This window comes from Thamnophis elegans, chromosome Z, assembly GCF_009769535.1.
Source record: "Thamnophis elegans isolate rThaEle1 chromosome Z, rThaEle1.pri, whole genome shotgun sequence".
Classification (NCBI taxonomy): domain Eukaryota; kingdom Metazoa; phylum Chordata; class Lepidosauria; order Squamata; family Colubridae; genus Thamnophis; species Thamnophis elegans.
The window spans coordinates 102764858-102783318 of NC_045558.1; the positions used below are offsets into that span (position 1 = coordinate 102764858).

At 38.6% G+C, this 18461-nt stretch overlaps 1 protein-coding gene across 4 annotated transcripts in view; it reads right to left on the bottom strand.

Annotated features, from left to right (window-relative positions):
• TTLL6 (tubulin tyrosine ligase like 6) overlaps positions 1-18461 on the bottom strand; it is a 49334-nt gene that overhangs the window by 29024 nt on the left and 1849 nt on the right. The window contains exons 2-9 of one of the 4 annotated variants that reach the window (XM_032238081.1): positions 15966-16061; positions 12770-12988; positions 10975-11015; positions 10353-10471; positions 10104-10234; positions 9509-9665; positions 7589-7732; positions 5744-5829 (exon numbers count right to left, since the gene is read on the bottom strand). In XM_032238081.1, coding sequence (XP_032093972.1) covers positions 5744-5829; positions 7589-7732; positions 9509-9665; positions 10104-10234; positions 10353-10454 — 620 coding nt within the window. In that variant the 5' untranslated portion in view covers positions 10455-10471; positions 10975-11015; positions 12770-12988; positions 15966-16061. Of the gene's footprint in view, positions 1-5743; positions 5830-7588; positions 7733-9508; positions 9666-10103; positions 10235-10352; positions 10472-10974; positions 12989-15965; positions 16062-18461 lie in introns of those variants that run through there. The other 3 variants (XM_032238080.1, XM_032238079.1, XM_032238078.1) reach the window with 3 other exon arrangements.

Consider the following 18461-nt stretch of genomic DNA (forward strand, 5'->3'; position numbering starts at 1 on the left):
GCAGCTCATTCCAGAGGGAAGGTGCTCCCACAGAGAAGGCTCTCCCCCTAGGGGTTGCTAGCCGACACTGTCTGGCCGACGGCACCCTGAGGAGGCCAACTCTGTGGGATTGCACTGGATGGTGGGAAGCTACTGGTGGCAGTAGGTGATCTTGCAGGTACCCTGGGCCTAAGCCATGGAGCGCTTTAAAGGTCATAAGTAGTACCTTGAATCGCACCCGGAAAACAACCGGCAACTAGTGCAGGCTACCTAAAAGGGGCGTAACATGGGAGCACCTAGGTACCCCCATGATAACCCACGTGGTCGCATTCTGGACCAGCTGAAGCCTCCAGGTGCTCTTCAAGGGCAGCCCCATGTAGAGAGCATTGCAGTAGTCCAGGTGAGAAAGGACGAGGACATGAGTGACTGTGCACAGAGCATCCCGGTCCAGGAAGGGGTGCAACTGATGTACCAGGCGAACCTGGTAAAAGGCCCCCCTGGTCACGGCTGTCAGGTGTTCTTCTAAACTAAGCCGCATATCCAGGAGGACTCCCAGATTGCGGGCCCGCTCTGAGGGGGCTAAAATTTCTCCCCCTATCATCAAAGATGGAGCAAGATGCACAAATCAGGGTGATGGAAACCACAGTCACTCAGTCTTGGAGGGATTGAGCTTTAGCCTCTTCCTCCCCATCCAGATCCACACAGCCTCCAGGCATCGGGACATCACGTCGAGGGCATCGTTTGGGTTGTTTGGGGTAGAGATGAAAAGTTGGGTATCATCAGCATATTGATGATACTATACCCCAAAACCACGGATGATCTCACCCAGCGGTTTCATATATATGTTGAACAGGAGGGGTGAGAGAACTGACCCCTGGGGCATCCCACAAGTCACTTGCCTCGGGCCGATCCCTGCCCTCCAGTCAACACAAACTGTGACCGATCCAACAGGTAGGAGGAGAACCACCGTAAAACGGTGCCCCCCACTCCCAACCCCCTGAATCATCACAGTAGGATACCATGGTCGATGGTATCGAAAACCGCCGAGAGGTCTAATAGGCCCAGGACAGAGGAACAATCCCGGACCTGCCAGAGATCATCGACCAATGTGACCAATGCCGTCTCCGTGCTGTATCCGTGCTGGGCCTGAAACCCAACTGAAACGGATCCAGGTAGACAGCTTCATCCAGGTACTGGGGAAGCTGACATGCTACCACACTCTCGACAACCTTCGCTACAAAGCGAAGGTTGGAGACCGGATGATAGTTGGCTAATGGGTCCAGGGAAGGTTCTTAAGGAGGGGCCTCACCACCGCCTCCTTCAAGGCGGTGGGAAAGAACCCCTCTCTCAACGAAGCATTGGTAATCACCTGGAGCCAGCCTCATGTCACCTCCTGGGAAGCCGAAACTAACCAAGAGGGACACAGGTCCAGCACACAAGTGGCAGCACTGAGTCTCCCCATAATCCTGTCCATGCCCTCGGGGGTCACAGGGTCAAACTCATCCCAGATAGTCTCCACAAGTCATCCCCGTCGACTCACCCGAATCAAGCCTGTCCGGATCTGAGCAATTTTATCCTGCAGATACTGAACAAATTCTTCAGCCCTACCCTGCAAGGGGTCTTTCCCAGTTCCTTGGTTAAGTAAGGAGCGGGTCACCCTAAACAGGGCAGCTGGGCAGTTATCTGCGGACGTGATAAGAGCAGAAAAATGTTGCCTTTTTGCCATTTTTATCGCCACTAAGTAGGATTTAATATGAATTCTTACTAGTGTTCGATCAGATTCGGACCAGCTGGCCCTCCAACCACTCTCTAGGCGTCTTTTCTGGAGTTTCATCTCCCAGAGCTCCTCGGTAAACCAGGGAGATACCCAGGATCGACACCAGGTCAGAGGCCGCAAAGGCATAACACGATCCAAGGCCCCAGTGGCCGCCCTATCCCAGGCTTCCACTAGGGCTTCGGTCGAGTTGTGAGCATGGGATTCAGGAAAAGTCCTAAGTTCCATCAGGAATCTTTCAGGGTCCATCAGGCGCCTGGGGCAGAACCATCTAGTCGGATCCGCCTCCCTGCGGCAAGGGGTAGCAGTATGGAAGTTAAGCCTGATGAGGAAATGATCCAACCATGACAAGGGTTGGATAGAAATATCCCCTAAATCTAGATCATTCATCCACTGCCCAGAGACAAAAATCAGGTCGAGCGTGTGTCCCCTATTATGGGTGGGGTCTTGAATTAATTGAGTTAGGACCACAGCCGTCAGGGAAGCCATGAACTCCTGTGCTGACTTGGATGTCTCGCCAATGGAAGGCAGATTGAAATCCCCCAGGATCATAAGCCTGGGGAAATCAACCGCCAATCCAGTAATATATGAGCAGCTCTGGCAGGGCCGATGAGATGTAGCAGGGAGACAGGTATGTAACAAAAAGGCCCACCTGAACTCCAAGACGCCATTTCACAAAAAGGGACTCACACACGCCTATCTGAGGCACAGTGACTGTATATATTTTAAATATTATGTTTTTATGTTTGTATTTATACCTATGCGTAAAACCTTAAAATGATGCTTCTGACACAAATAAAAAAATAATAACTCAAGAAGGAGGCTATGATTAAATTTATCAGATGCTATTTTGAAGCCTCAGTACACTACATCCAGAGCAGTCCCACAACAGTCTAATCTCTTTACAAAAGCAATAAGATTGCTGTTTTATAATGAATCCTATTTTATAATAAACCCATTCTGGCTTCCAGTAATCATCTTTTTCTTTCCTAAGTACTTGCAAACTCACTGCTTGGTTATCTTTTCTATGATTTTTCCATGTATTGATGTCAAGCTGATTGGTTTGTTACCTGGGTCCATTTTTCTCCCCTTTAAAAAAAATATTGGAGTGATATTAGTTCTTTACTCTTATGACACTTCCCTTATGCTCCAAGAATTCTAAAAGATTATAGTGAAGAGATGGCTTTCCAAAAAGCGGAGTCAACAAGAAAGCTGATGAAGTAGATTTGTTCCTTAGACCCTCTCTGGAGAGAGGATGTCAAATTGCCCACACTGAGCTCCATATGGCTGCTCCTTATTAAGAAGCTGCAAAGCAACAATCTCCAGAAGCTGAAGAACTGAGATATGAGGAAATTTGCTATTCTTTCTCAAGCCACAGTTGGAGCCTTTATAGGACACTCAATTCACACTTTCTTTACTAATCACTTTTGGAAATTATCTATTAACTGTTTTAAAGAACTTTGAAAGAACTTCAAAATGACAAAACTGGAAATAATGGTGCCTTCAATTCTTAACATAAGAAAATGAAATTGTACCTCTATAAGTTTAAGAATTCAAAATAAATAGAAAAAAGAAAGGTATTGGTTACAGAAAATTTTAAATGGATTAAAGGGCTCCAAAAATGTTGGAATATTTTATTTGTAATATTAAGATTTTGAAATTAATCTTAAATGACAAATGCATTTTCATGGAAAACAAAGACTGTTTTGATATTAGAGACATATTAAGATAAGTGACTTATAATGATGTTCAGAGCTATTTTTGAGGAATGGCACTGTCATCTTGAATCAATAATGTCAGCTGTGTAATTATGAACAGTCTGTTTCCAGACTGGAAACTAATATTAATAACTAACAATAACTAATAATATTCTAATATTATTTTAAGGCTCTATCTGTTTGGACTTTTGCTGACACCTAGATTGCAAAAGATATTGCTTATTGGACTTGTCTATAGTTAATAATTAAGCTATGGGATGAAGAGTTCTATAACTGTTAATTAAGAGGTGGTGAAGAGATAGTGAAACTGGTTATATACAATAAAGGTGAAGTTTTTTTCTTTTTTCCTCTTATTTAGCTTTCTTGCATCTTTTATTTTCTCTATTTTTCTTTTTAGTTTGTATTATAAACAAATACACCGCTGAGTGGTGCGGTGGCCTAGAGGTGGTGCTCTCGCCTCACACTCAGGAGACTGTGAGTTCAATCCTAGGTAGAGGCAGATATTTTGAAGAGCCGAGGTGGCGCAGTGGTTAAATGCAGCACTGCAGGCTACTTCAGCTGACTGCAGTTCAGCAGTTCGGCTGTTCAAATCTCACCGGCTCAGGGTTGACTCAGCCTTCCATCCTTCCGAGGTGGGTAAAATGAGGACCCGGATTGTTGGGGGCAATATGCTGACTCTGTAAACTGCTTAGAGAGGGCTGAAAGCCCTATGAAGCAGTATATAAGTCTTATTGCTATTGCTATATTTTACTATTGTAGTTAATTTTAATAAATTATTATTTAAAAAGATTGTAATCTATCAATTCCCATCTATCAATTCCCTTAGTATGCTGTGATGTATTCCACCTGATCCTGCAACCTGAATTCATCAAATAATCTAGGTGTTTTCTTATCACTGCCTGCATTTCTCTTCTGCCACTTATGGATTTTTGTTTTATGAAGACAGGTGTAGAATATCAATTAATAGTTCCTCTTGGCCCCATTTGTGACTTTCTCCAAAAAACTGGGCCGTTTCTTGGGGTTTTCTTTAATTCTTCATATATCCAAATAATCCTGTTATTTTTGAAATTCACTGAAAATTCTGAATTTTGATCTTCCTCATTCCATTCTTATAAATTTGTGCTGATTTCTAATATTTTGCTTTTGATATTTCATATTAGAAATGTGTTCTTTTTTCTTTAGTTTATCAGGAAAGTTCTTCAAATAATCACAGCAGTCTCAATTCTCGTTTTCATTTGTTTAAGATTATTGTTTTGGCCTTTCCCAAGCTTACTGTTTTTCCTTTTAGGGTTTTTATCTGTAGAATTCTTCCTAATTTTCCCTTAACTTATTGATGTCAGTTTTTTTGAAATGTAGAACAATATAGTGAACTCTAGGATCATACAGTTACTCTCTTTCACAATTTATACAATTGCAGGAAACATATTCTTACTATATGAAATCCAGCATAGTTGATCCACTAATACGCTGCTCCACTATTGCATGATGAAGGCTAATACAGTAGGCATTGTTTTAAAAACACATTGCATAACTCTGATCTAAAAACTTTTATACTTCGCTGTTAACATTTCCTTTTTCCTAAGTCAGGATCACCCTTCTACTTTCTGGCCTCAGATTATTAATCTGAGTGAGAATCAAATAACTTCTTGAATATATTGGCATTAGAGTTACTGGAATAGCTGTTCTTCCTTGTTTATTGATTCCTTGTTTATTGATCTGCACATTCTAGTTTTGGACAGCAGCACTGCACTGCAGATGGAAGCACTGCACTGCTCGAACTTGACCCATTTACTGGAAAATCATGAGGATGCTATGGAAAACTATGCAAAAGAAGCCAAGTTTTTGCTGCAGTGGGTAGAACACTGCAGAAAAATAGCAGCCAGCAAACTGAAAATCCACTGCTAGTGACCTAGATGGAGGAGAGAGAAAAATGAAGGTGGCACTAATGAGATCAAACTGACCATTCTGTATAAGATTTAAAGGGGAAAAATAATAAAACAAGGGACAACAACCCAGCAGTTCCATTTCAATAAATTCATTTGTGCTTCCTTTAGGGCGGATAAATCTATGCTCCTCTCGCCTCCTCCAGACTCCCGCTGTTTCTCATTTGTGCTTTTTAAATGATGTACATCACCTAATGACAGAGAATAACCCATGTGCCAGCTGAATTTGGAGAATTGTTTCTTAAACAAGTCTGAAATGGCTGTAAAGATTCATGAGAGCAAGCCTGCAGCATCCCCCAGCTATGATTATGTTGGAAAATATTCTGTACCTCTTACTACCAGAATCTTCATCTCGTACAAAATTAGCGCTGTGCTTGTTAATTGAATAATTAGTCAGGTGCATGCAGACATTGTCCTGTAAATAATTAAACAACAAGCAGGTTATTAGGCTATTAGGCTGTTCTAGTCTCAGGATTGGAAGGGCAGGGAATGGTATGTGAAACATCCATATTTTGTGGGAAGCTTAAACTGTCTGGCCTTACATCTTCTTTCAGATGCTCAATAGTATTTATCTTACTTACCGTAGTTTTCCTTAATTTATTTGGTAATGGAATTTTAATAACATAAAAATGATTTTTTCAAAATGTTTGTAGGATGAAACAGTAAGCTGAAACTTTTGTGTTCTATATTTTTTGATAAAAATAAATTATTTAAGAAAGCAACATGAGATTTGTATAACCATAGATCTGAAAGAAACCCATATACTGTATACCTATACACTTTTGTGAGAAACTAAGAGAACATCTAAAACAAATAAGAAATATATATAAAAGGAAAATATACTGGTTTAAAGATTGATAACTATTCCATGGTCTGCACTAAAATGAATAAAAAAAGATAAAATACTTTATTAATTCTGCATGATTCTCCAAATATTGGTGAACCACAGCTTTAGCAACCTGGTCAATAATAAAGGACTTTGGGAGAAGTAGTACAGGAACATTTGAATTATGCATTCTGCAAGCCTGTTAGTCTGTATCTCATAAAAACATCTATTAAAAAAACAGCATTTGGAATCTTGCAGGGTTAAAATTGTTTGGAAGCAGTGATTTGAAGTGGAGAAGTGCAAGCAAGAAAGGGTTAAGTGCATTTCCCCTTGCATGGCTTCTCTTTTCAAAATTCAATCTACCAAATGTTTGACTTTTACAAAAATCAATTCTGAGGCAGAGATAGTTATCTCGGCTCAAAAGCAGAAAATGTAAAGTAAATTATAGGGTTTACATACACAATGGCTGTGCTAATTCAATACTGGCACCACCATGGCACATGACCATGACTTTGCAGACTTCTAGCTATTCAGTTGCTGTTGAAAAGAAAGACAAAAATGCACTCCCCAGCAAAGGGAATTTCTAACTTGTTCCTCTTGTTGGCTCGTATATCCTCATGAACTATCTTGACAGTAATTTTCCCACTATTTTTTGCTGTTTTGGAGGGCAGCTTTGCTGTGCTCTTAAACATTGGCTAGTTAACATAATCATAATAATCTTGACCACAAAAAGAAATATTTCCAGGTAAAAGCAAGTTTGGAGGGAACCACCAAGTAGTAGATGTTTTCAATGCATCTCCACTGGACAATAAAGAAAGTGCTTGCTATTCCAGGTAGAGGGTAGCACATGGAAGACCATAGAATCAGAAGCCTTTGCAAAGCAATAGCATACAAAACGATGAGCATACACCCTGTTCCTGTTTAACTTCCATCACATGCACTCACACATATGAAAGGGGCAGTTTCAATGATCCTATTGCACCTGACAATTTAACAAAAGATGACACTCCCATGTTTGGATACTCCTTTACATAGCAGTGGGGGGTGGGGATGATAGTTTGCAGTGTGTTTTTGTGTGTGAAATCAGCCGATTTAATCTTCATTCAAATTAGAGGAATATCTCAGTCATATTTAAAGGGACCAGTGTCAACACTTGTCAATCCACCAGTGTGAAAAATATATCAGTATAATTCAGTAGTAAAGGTTCCTCTGTTCTAGTGACATTTAAATATTAATTTTGAGAAAATATTGAGACATATTCCCCCCAAAAGTGGTGGGGCTCAAATTGAAATCCACTGATGGATAAGTATGACTACTAATGTCAACAGAATTCAGCCTTTTGACTCACCAAATTACTTTGTGATGGGTCTGAATACATAGATGTTGCAAAACGTGCCAGTCCCTCCTCATAAACAAACACTCGTAGTGGATCACATGATGTCACCAACACATAAATCCGAAGATCAAACTTGAAACCATCAATAATAAATGGCTTGAGAAAAGAAAATTAATTTTCAAGTAAATATCTACAGAGTTTTATCCAGAAAAACCACATACTAGGCAATATACATATTTCTGAGTTGTTGCTAACTTATGCTTATAGTTTAATAAAAATCAATTCAGACATACTTTTTGATAAATGGAAGCCAAAAAGCTCTTTACTATGTGAAATTACTAAGAATATATTGTACCCAATCTCATTCATGTAATTGGACTCATATAAGTATGTAATTAAAAGGTCAATGTAAGGCCATTCTCAATGAGTTCCTAAACTAAACAAACTCCATCTGTTGATAATGGTTAAAGCTCTTTTTATTTTTTTCTAGAGGTATAGCAAAATAAATTGGGGAGGGTTGTCATTGATTCATAGATCCAGATAGGCCTTGAATAATCATCTAGTCAATGATGCCACACACACACAATCAGCTTTAACTGCAAGCCCAACAGAGGGCTATCTAAACCAGAACTTGAGTAAGAGTGGCCCTACGTTCTTCTGAGGGGAAGATGATCCACAGCTATAATATTACATGTAGCCATTAATTTCAGAAACATTTGCAAGATTTCATTCAACTTCTAATATCATATGATATCTTTCCCAGTAGCCTACTGCCTTGGAGAAACAGGAAATGGCATCAGATGGAAAAAAATAGCATGCCAGAAACAGAAATGAGCCTTCAGCTGTTAGCTTGGGTTCCACCCACTTATTTCAACTGACTACTAGATGCCCCAGAGATTGTTTTAACATTTAGTTAAAACAGAAGTTGTCCACCCTTACTCCAGTGAAGTTGCCATGGTTGATCTGCCTTTGTTAGAATGAAATTTCTTAACAGTATTGTTTCATTAAAGTCCATCTCCTGTATTTGAAGACCATTAAATTAAAATCTGCTCTATGCTAACAGCAACAGATATTTGAATTGCACCTTTATGACCTCTCCAAGTGTTCACTCCTACAGGTCAAATATTCATTGCCATACTGTGTCTATACCGTGCTCAAATCATTCCCAATAATTCCTTGCCCCATTCTGCCTTTACTTCATAAATCTTCCTCAAGTTCCAAGTGCCATCAGAGTAACAAAGTGCTAGCACCCTGGCAGGTCAAAAAAATAGGCAGCTCATGAGGATCCGGTGAAGTTTCACTTGCTTTTTCTTCATTCTTTGATCAAAGTTGTGGGAAGCAACAGGGAATTTCCAAACAATTCCAAATACACATATTCCAACCATGACTGACTTGCACCAAAAATATCAAATAATACGAATTCAGCAATGGTTATTCTAGTTTGTAATCTACTACTGTATAAACTACTTATACTTGATTATGAATTCAATTTAAAATCAACTTTCTAACAATCTCTAAATTTACTTTGTAAAGCAGAGTATTTCAATGATTTAGATTGGAACTTTGTAATCAATGTCATGGCTGACTTTCTCCAGGATTCTACCTCTCTCAACTGGTTCACTTTAGCTATTTTTAGTCTTGTGTCTCCAATCCCAGTAAGTTTTCCTATCTCTATATCCACCTTCCTGTGATTTCTGGATGCTTTCCCACAAACAGATCTTCTCATTTCTTGATGCTTCTTTAGGAGCTCTCACCTTTTAATCCATGTCATTCTCTTTTTTAAGGAGAAGATTTACTGATCATCAATGGTTTTTGACACACTGATTTTACTTCTCAGTAGTAGACTGCTTTTGAATATCCGCCAGTTTTAGTTAAAATGGCTAGAAAGACTCACAGCAATACAGGGAGCCTGTTTCTATACAAGAAGATCACCTTTGAGATATAGAGCTGGCAGATCATATCCTCCCCAGGTTTGATATCTCTTACAGTTTTTGTGATGAAAATGCCTTTGCCTTGACAACCAGAGTCTGGCTTACAGATGTAAGTTCTATGTTTTTTTGATCTCCCAAAGGCCTGCAATTCACCATAGCTGAGACCAATGAAAAGAAAAGAAAAAAAACATGTTATTTAAAAAATATACAGCAATAGGGAAATTCCGGTCAATTCCAAATAAACATATTCCAGCCATGACTGGTTGGATATACAGCAGTCCCAAAACACTCCAAACTGCTAGCCCTAAAACTGTTAAAATATCTTGATAGGAAATTATGGGAACATAAATCCAATATGGGATAATATTCAGTTGGGAATGCTGCCTCTCAAGTCCCACCCATGGGGAGGGGAAACAGAATTTTCAGTAATAATTAGGGCTCCTAGTAGAGTGGTTTGAATTTTAAAAGCGACTTCTATACTTAGGCCTATTTAGGCCAAATTTATTTGCCCATGTTCATCTTCTAAACTTTTATGATGAAAAAGAGAAACTAAATAAGAATAAAAAATGTGGGAGATGAGTTTTATAAAGACTCACTCAGCAGGAAGACACCAAGTCTTGGGAAAGAAGTTGAATTCCTTGGGGAAAATCTTTAACAGTCTGCCCATATTCCTGGCTAGAAGGTCCTTCCTACAGATTTCTGTCATTCCAGGGAAATGATTTATTTTCTAAAAATGGGATCAAAGATAAATATTCAGTACAACTCAAACCTTCACATCTTTTTTCACAAATAAAAACATAGAATCTTTAGGTCTTTACTTTAATAATCTTTATTATCAGTAATACCTGATAACTTTTCATCTCCATTACCCGCTCCAGAGAGACAGAATAATCTGTCCAATACAAGGTCCAATCTTCCATCTCGATTGCTTCCCGAAGCCCACACATTTTGGCAGCCCGACGTACTGTGTGATAGAAAGAGAGACAGAATCACATCAGTTTCATATCAAAATATTAGGGAGAAGAAATGAAAGAACAAGTTCCATTTGGAGGGTACATCATAACTTAATTACAATAACTAAACTATGTATTTTAATTTCAAAGAAAAATATACCAGATTATTGTTGGTTTAACATGAACTTGTTCCAAACTCCAGTTGATGAACTTGTTAGAATTCCTCCACACACTTATTTTTAAATTGCAAATCTAACATTGGACAATATGAATTTAGGAATTATAAGAAAGAAAAAATGAGGTGAATGTGTGAATACTGAAGATGAATGTTAGATTCCAAACAATACTTTCAATTGTTAAGGGCAAACATCTTTTTTAATTTTTCAAACAAAAGCTGGAAAAAAGCTCAAAATTTCATTTATGTGCAAGTGCTTTTTAATAATAATTGTAGGCTTTTCCTCACTGAACCCAACTGAGAAATATATTCAGCCTCATCACTATAGATTATACTTACCACTCTCATATTTACAGTTGGTCAGATTTATCACTGGTCATCTGGAAAACATAAAAAGAAGAAGAAAGACAGAGGCAGACAGGCAAAACCAATGCACAACTACTGCAAAGTATTTAAAAACCTTCTGGTTCCTGTATCTCCAGTTCCAAAGGTGCTTTTCAAAAAGTAACTGGACGTTCTTGGATTTTTTCCTTGAAAACATTTCACGTCTCATCCAAGAAGCTTCTTCAGTACTGACTGAATGGTAAGGATGATCAATAGACACTGGGATCAAGTATTATTGTGGGAAACCAAGTGAACTAAGAAAACTAAGCTCAGTGAAATCCCCCTTTGATTAAGGATTTACAGAAGGAGTGGATTTAAGCTTATAATGCAATCTTAACAAACTGATTACCAAATCAGTTTTAATTATCACCTAATATATGAATAATTAAGCTTTTTAAAATTGTACTTAGAAAAGGGCTAATATACCTTCCCAATCCCATATTCAGGAATATAAAGATGAGGTAGAATATTTGTAAGAGGGAACCAACAGGGAGAGTTACAATGAACCATAAACTGAATTTATTCTGATTTTTTAGCAGAAATATATCATTTTAACCTGAATCTAAATACATCATAATAGAATTTGGAAAAAATAACCAAAATTTCATTTTAACCAACACAAATCAATCACTAAATGAGCATTTGGATATGGATCTTGCCATACTTTATGCAAATATAGAGATTTTATTTTCACTTTATGTTGTATGGTACTCCAGGAAAGGCCTCACAAATCTATATTTTAGTAAGTGTAACATCTTCAGGATGTTTAAAACCAAAGTAATTAATTAAATGTTTTCAGGACTGAGAACATTGCTCTTGCTCTTAAAAAAAGATTCAGTCTTTTGCCCCACAGTCTGCATTCTTAGAACATCAATTGGTTCCCTTACCATCTATAATGTTTAACTTTCAAACCTGTGTGCTTGTGAATCAGCAAGAGGAAAAATGAGTGTCAAAGTCTCATAGCTTTGGTCAGACTACAAACAGTATGCTTCATTGGACAGAGAGAGTAATAAAAACTTGCTTGGCCTGAAAAGGTATGCAGCAGGATTGCCAATTGTCAATCCCCAGCAGAACAGAAATGCTGTCTTAAATACAGAATAGCCTGTATTTGTTTTATATTTATAAAAATGATGAAAACAGCTAAATTGCTATTATGCTATACCGAAGGCTCAAGAATCAAAAGAAGGTGCTAGAACAAAATGTCAGGAGAAGGCTATAGTATTCATATTCGGTTTGCAACTTAGGAGGAGGCAGACGGTGTCTGAACCTGCCCAGCTCTACTTAGGTTAAGTTCAATTGCCAAGAATCTCAGAGGGAAGTCCTATAAAGTTAGTAATTCAATTCACACATGGTATCAGTCATACATGTTCCATGGAGGTTTGTCCAGTGAAGGAGAATTGGTTATGCTAAGCCAAAACCAAAGAGGACACACATTCTGTTAACATATGACCAAGCAGCTATCTTTCACACTTTTTATTTTAGAGTAAACATGAAAAATAAGGGGAGGGGGGGAATTTAGGATATAATGAGATATATGTCAATTAAAAACACTGAGAGAACATTAGAGTGTGAAAGGAAAGTTAGAAATTATTTATTTATATATCAGATTTAGTAACCACCCACCTTACTCACAGAGCAACATGCAAGTTATTTAGTTCAACAATTCTCTCTCTCAATACTTGTTCACTATCTTTATCCTCCTTTAGTAAATAAAACCAGACTTTGTAAACTTTCAGTGGTTATTTCTAACCTCCTTTTCTTCTTCTTTTTCTTGACAATAGCAATGGAACAGGAATCTTTTTTGCTGTTCTCTTCACACATCATCGTTTCCTGGTCAGTGGCATCCAGTACACTTTCCTCCATTTCCAGTCCACCTGGAAAGAAGTCAAGTTCAGACACAGCCTTCTCACCCAACTCTTGTTTCTCTTTGTGAAATACATATTTTTGTTTCTCATCTGCTATCCTCATTCTGTCAGAAAAAGAAAGCAAATTTCATCTATCATTTGTGAATATTAATATACACCAATTTGTGAGTCTGAACATTTATTTACTAAATAACTTAGAAAAGGAAATAACCTGCACTCTCTCTTTGCTACAGTTATTAATTGGATCAATTTCTCCAAGTATATTTTTGTTACAAGGGCTACCATCACTGCTAAAGGAAAAAAACTTTTTAAATTTTCAATCTCTTTATTAACGAACCTCTGGTTATTATGAATTCAACCCATTGTGTACATCCAAACTTTTAAGTATCCAGTTTTAAGAATAGTTTCTTTTGCAACTTATCCCTTCTTAAATTTTGGAATACAATGATATACCTCAAATGAACATGTTCCCTTATTGAATACAATCTCACTGCTGATATCCGATAAGCAGAATAAGAGAACGTTATTTGAAACTAGAATCTAAAAGGCTCAAGTATGCAGAATTCAAGGGAAAGTTATGATACAAGAAATATTTATATGAGGAGTCATATTTCCACAAAAGGGTTAACATCTATTAAAGCCCATCAAATATATTACGTCATACTACCTAAAGTTAGACCCTTTGAATTAAAAATAGGATGCAAGGTACCGTATATACTCGAGTATAAGCCGACCCGAATATAAGCCGAGGCACCTAATTTTACCCCAAAAAGCTGGAAAAGTTATTGACTCGAGTATAAGCCTAGGGTGGGAAAAGCAGCAGTTACGGTAAATTTCAAAAATAAAAAATCAGTGTTATTTGAAACTCAAAGTTATGTTTATTCAAGGGACCCGCTTAATTAAAGTGTTCTATAATATCAGTATGACTTATAATACTGCAAGTCTGCAATATTAAAATACTTGTATAGGGGATCCCCGGGATCCCCCGAAGAGATCAAATCACAACCAGTATGCCACCTTCTTGGTATATTGTTTTTATTTTCACTGAGTTTTTTAAAATGAGCATTATTTCATCCTTTTTTTCTTTATGTTTGATTGGTATCTGCAATTTGTGTTAATTCTGTTCATACATATAATATAAATGAAAAACCCAGCTCTCTTAAAAAATATTTTAAGTTCTTTCTGGTGCTCCCTTTTAGAATTGGCCAACTAATATTTCTTTCACCCAACTAATGTCAGGCAGAGTTAACTGAAAAAGTAATTTTTCATGAAAGGACATTTTCCTAGGATTTTAATTGTTCTTACTGTCAGATTTCTCGTTATTTCCAGCTTGAGTCTCCTTCTGACAAGTTTCCATTGCTTCTTGTCCTGTCCTCAGGTGCTATTGCTGCCGCCGCCTCCTCCTCCTCCAACAGCACCAGCACATTTGCTGCCCAGCGCTGCGGCTGAGGTGAAGCCGCCAAAGCTCCCGCTGGTGCCCCCGCAGCGTTGGGCGGATATCCGGCAGTGCTGTTGGAGGAGGAGGAGGCGAACCAGCCTGCCATCGCCGGCCACTGCCAGCCCCGCCGCTCTTCCCACCCCCTTCCAAGCCCCACAGTCCAGCGGATGGAGCAGCGAAGCCCCGGGGCTTCGCTACTGCTCCCCGCATTTTCTGCACGGGGATCCCTTGGAGAGGGGATTCCAGCCTGCCATCGCCAGCCACCGCTAGCCCTGCCGCTCTTCCCACCCCCTTCCAAGCCCCACAGTCCAGCGGATGGAGCAGCGAAGCCCCGGGGCTTCGCTACTGCTCCCCGCATTTTCTGCACGGGGATCCCTTGGAGAGGGGATTCCAGCCTGCCATCGCCAGCCACCGCTAGCCCTGCCCTTCGGGGGTGGGAAGAGCGGCAGGGCTAGCGGTGGCTGGCGATGGCAGGCTGGAATCCCCTCTCCAAGGGATCCCCGTGCAGAAAATGCGGGGAGCAGTAGCGAAGCCCCGGGGCTTCGCTGCTCCATCCGCTGGACTGTGGGGCTTGGAAGGGGGTGGGAAGAGCGGCAGGGCTAGCGGTGGCTGGCGATGGCAGGCTGGAATCCCCTCTCCAAGGGATCCCCGTGCAGAAAATGCGGGGAGCAGTAGCGAAGCCCCGGGGCTTCGCTGCTCCATCCGCTGGACTGTGGGGCTTGGAAGGGGGTGGGAAGAGCGGCAGGGCTAGCGGTGGCTGGCGATGGCAGGCTGGTTCGCCTCCTCCTCCTCCAACAGGCAACAGCACTGCCGGATCCAGTTGTAGACTCGAGTATAAGCCGAGGCGGCTTTTTTCAGCCCAAAAAGTGGGCTGAAAAACTCGGCTTATACTCGAGTATATATGGTAGTTAATACTAACACTAACTTTCACTAACACTAACTTTCTAATAAATATTTGAATAATAAAATTGATGGAAAAAAATCAGAAAAATATATAATAAATATATATACACGTACAATATCACCTTATCTATTAAGAAACTATATTAATATGCATACAGAGATATCTCAAATGACCTTTATGTAGGAGCAATGGGATTTGCTTTAGATGAGAATCCAATACTTATTTAACCCCCCCACCCCGTCTCTTGCAGGAAAGCTTCCAGATTAGACTATTGTTGGGTATTTCCTCTACCTCTTTATAGGTTTTCCCATATCGGTAAACATTCCAGACAATATTCTTAGGTATTAGAATGACAAAATCACAGTGCACTCTTTTATATTTCCACTCCCTCCTTGGCTCAGCTAAAATTATTTCTAAATAGTCATATGCAGAATGGAATCCAAGGCAACAGAAACATTTGCTTAACTGAAAGCAAATGCCAGTGAAATCAGGATAACTTTGAGAAGGCATTTAGAAAAGTCAGCAAAAAAATATATGTATATCTGCATGTATATCTTATTGCATATAGTGAGGATATTGTTAAAGAATAAGTGGTACACTAATTTGGATTTCCAAAACCTTAACATTTTTAACACTTAAGAATGTATTATTCTATTTATTTTTAAAAAGAGAAAAATACTTTGTATTTAGTTCTGGGGCTTTCTTTAGTATATTAAATTGTTATATTTATTAAACTAACCTGATTCTCTGGATCCAATCCTTAGAATGATTTTTAGTCTCGTCCCAGATCTGTTCATAATTGAAGGAGTATGTTGCGGTTGTCATCTTGATGTTTCTAAGCAGAATAAAAAATCAAACACAGTGCAGTGCAGTGCAGTGCAGTGCAGTGCAATCTGATAAGAGGGTAACTATACTTTAAGTACTTGGTGTGTTTAACTGCAGATTATAACCCCAGCAGAGTCTTGAATAAATCAAAAGTTACTTCAGAGTGGTCTGTTATGGCAATGAATCAGTTCTTCTGTCACTAGGGAATGGTTTGTTTGTTTCATTCACAGTTGTCTGGGCATGTCTTTCTATGTATATGTACACAATTGCAAATGATAAAAGTGTGGAGAGTTTTTTTAAACCACGACTCTCGAAGTATATTATTCTTTAGAAGAATTATGTTTTTAATTTAAAAATTAAGTGTATTCATTATTTTTTGTAGTAGGGTTTCTACAACTGCTGTTATATTAGAAAAATAAATGCATGAAAGTTAAAATAACAATAAAAAATTCTACATATTCAACATTCATTAATACAATACAACTCAAAACAATACAATTCAAAACATGGCATTGTACTTATTTTCTTTTTAAGAAGAGTGGCTTTGATTCTCATTTTCATATATATATATGTGTGTGTGTGTGTGTGTGTTTGTGTGTGTGTGTTTTTATTTGTGCTGGTAAATAGACTAGTATAGATCTATTTCAAGCTATTTTAGCTCTCATGAGCTAGCCATACCCTTACTGGGATTTGAACCTGGGCTATATTACATAGTAGGCAGACTTTTTAGCCATTAGGCCACAGGCTCTTATCCGTTATCAGCAAAGCCAGGGTGAAAGGTATCTATTAGATTTTTACAACCCCTGGTAATATCTGCTGATAACGGATAAGAGCCTGTGGCCTAATGGCTAAGAAGTCTGCCTAGTATGTAATATAGCCCAGGTTCAAATCCCAGTAAGGGTATGGCTAGCTGATGAGAGCTAAAATAGCTTGAAATAAATCTATACTAGTCTCCCTTTATTTATTTATCAGCACAAGTAAAAAAAACACAAATATAACAAAGGCAACAGTAAAAAACATTGGGTTTCTGTTGTGATGGACTCTTGTGACGAGCCGATTGACAGATGATGGAAGCAGTTAGCTTCTTCCCATAATTGGGGCTTACCAGGGGTTGTAAAAATCATATATATATATATATATATATATATATATATATATATATATATATATATATATATATATATATATATATATATATATATATACCCTTACTGGTATGGCTAGCTGATGAGAGCTAAATAGCTTATCAGCACAAATACAACACATATGTAAAAGGCAACAGTAAAAATATTGGGTTTCTGTCTGGATGGTCTCTTGTGACGAGCCGATGGACAGAGAATGGAAGTAATAACCTTCCTCCCAAATTTGGGTATACCGGGGGTTGTAAAATATATATATATATATACACATACATACATACATACATACATATGGCAACAGCAACTTACAAAAAGCACAATGGGATTTTGATTATTAAACTTTCACATTGTGCCATTTCCTTGTAGTTTCTTTAAGCTGATTACACACTGGCAAATAAAAATGATTTTGGATAATTGTTGTAACCAAATGTACATTGATATACCCATATTAAAGGGATAACATGGCACACTAGCAGAGCTCAGGTATGATGGGGTGCATCTAAGAAGCTCTCATCTACAAGACAAATTTAGGTTTTTGAGAAGGCTGTAGAATTTCAGTTAGAGAGCCCTACAATACATGGATTACCTGATCTAAAGCAATTAATTTTATTTGTGGATGACTTCTAACAAGATCAGGATAGAAGAAATGTGACTTGGCTAGTATTGCTTGCCCACTTTGCAGCCATTGACACCATTAGATCTGCTACTGTAGATTATTTTGGTATCTGTTTTTTCAGAATGTATGATCAAACGTGTGCCTGCATCAAGAGGGGGAGGATTTGGTCCCTTCAGAGCTTTTTCAGAAAAAACTGCTGTCCCGAGCTGGATGAGGGAAGAGGGAAATGGTTCAGTGTAACTACATCCTAGAATCTATCAGGAAATATCTAATATTTTAGAAAGTTGTAGCTAAAATGGGGCAAGATTCTAGCAGGTGTAAGCAAAACTGGACTCAGTTAGATCTCAGAGTCTAGTCTCTGGGCTAACACCAATCTAGTGGTGCACATTCCATAATAGAATGTCATCAACAGTTTCCTGCCCTCTTCTGTACAAACAATATTCTCCAAGAAATTTGAATGGTCCTCCCTATTTTTTTAGGCGTTCCAAAAGACCTTTGGTTTTTTGAACTTTTGAATATTTGTACAATGTAACTGATGTTCTGGGTATGTATGAATGTTCTGTGTGTGTGCGTGTGTGTGTGTGTGTGTGTGTGCCTATGTTTGTGTATGTGCGTGTTTGTGTTATGCTGGTTTTAATGTAATATTTTTAAATAT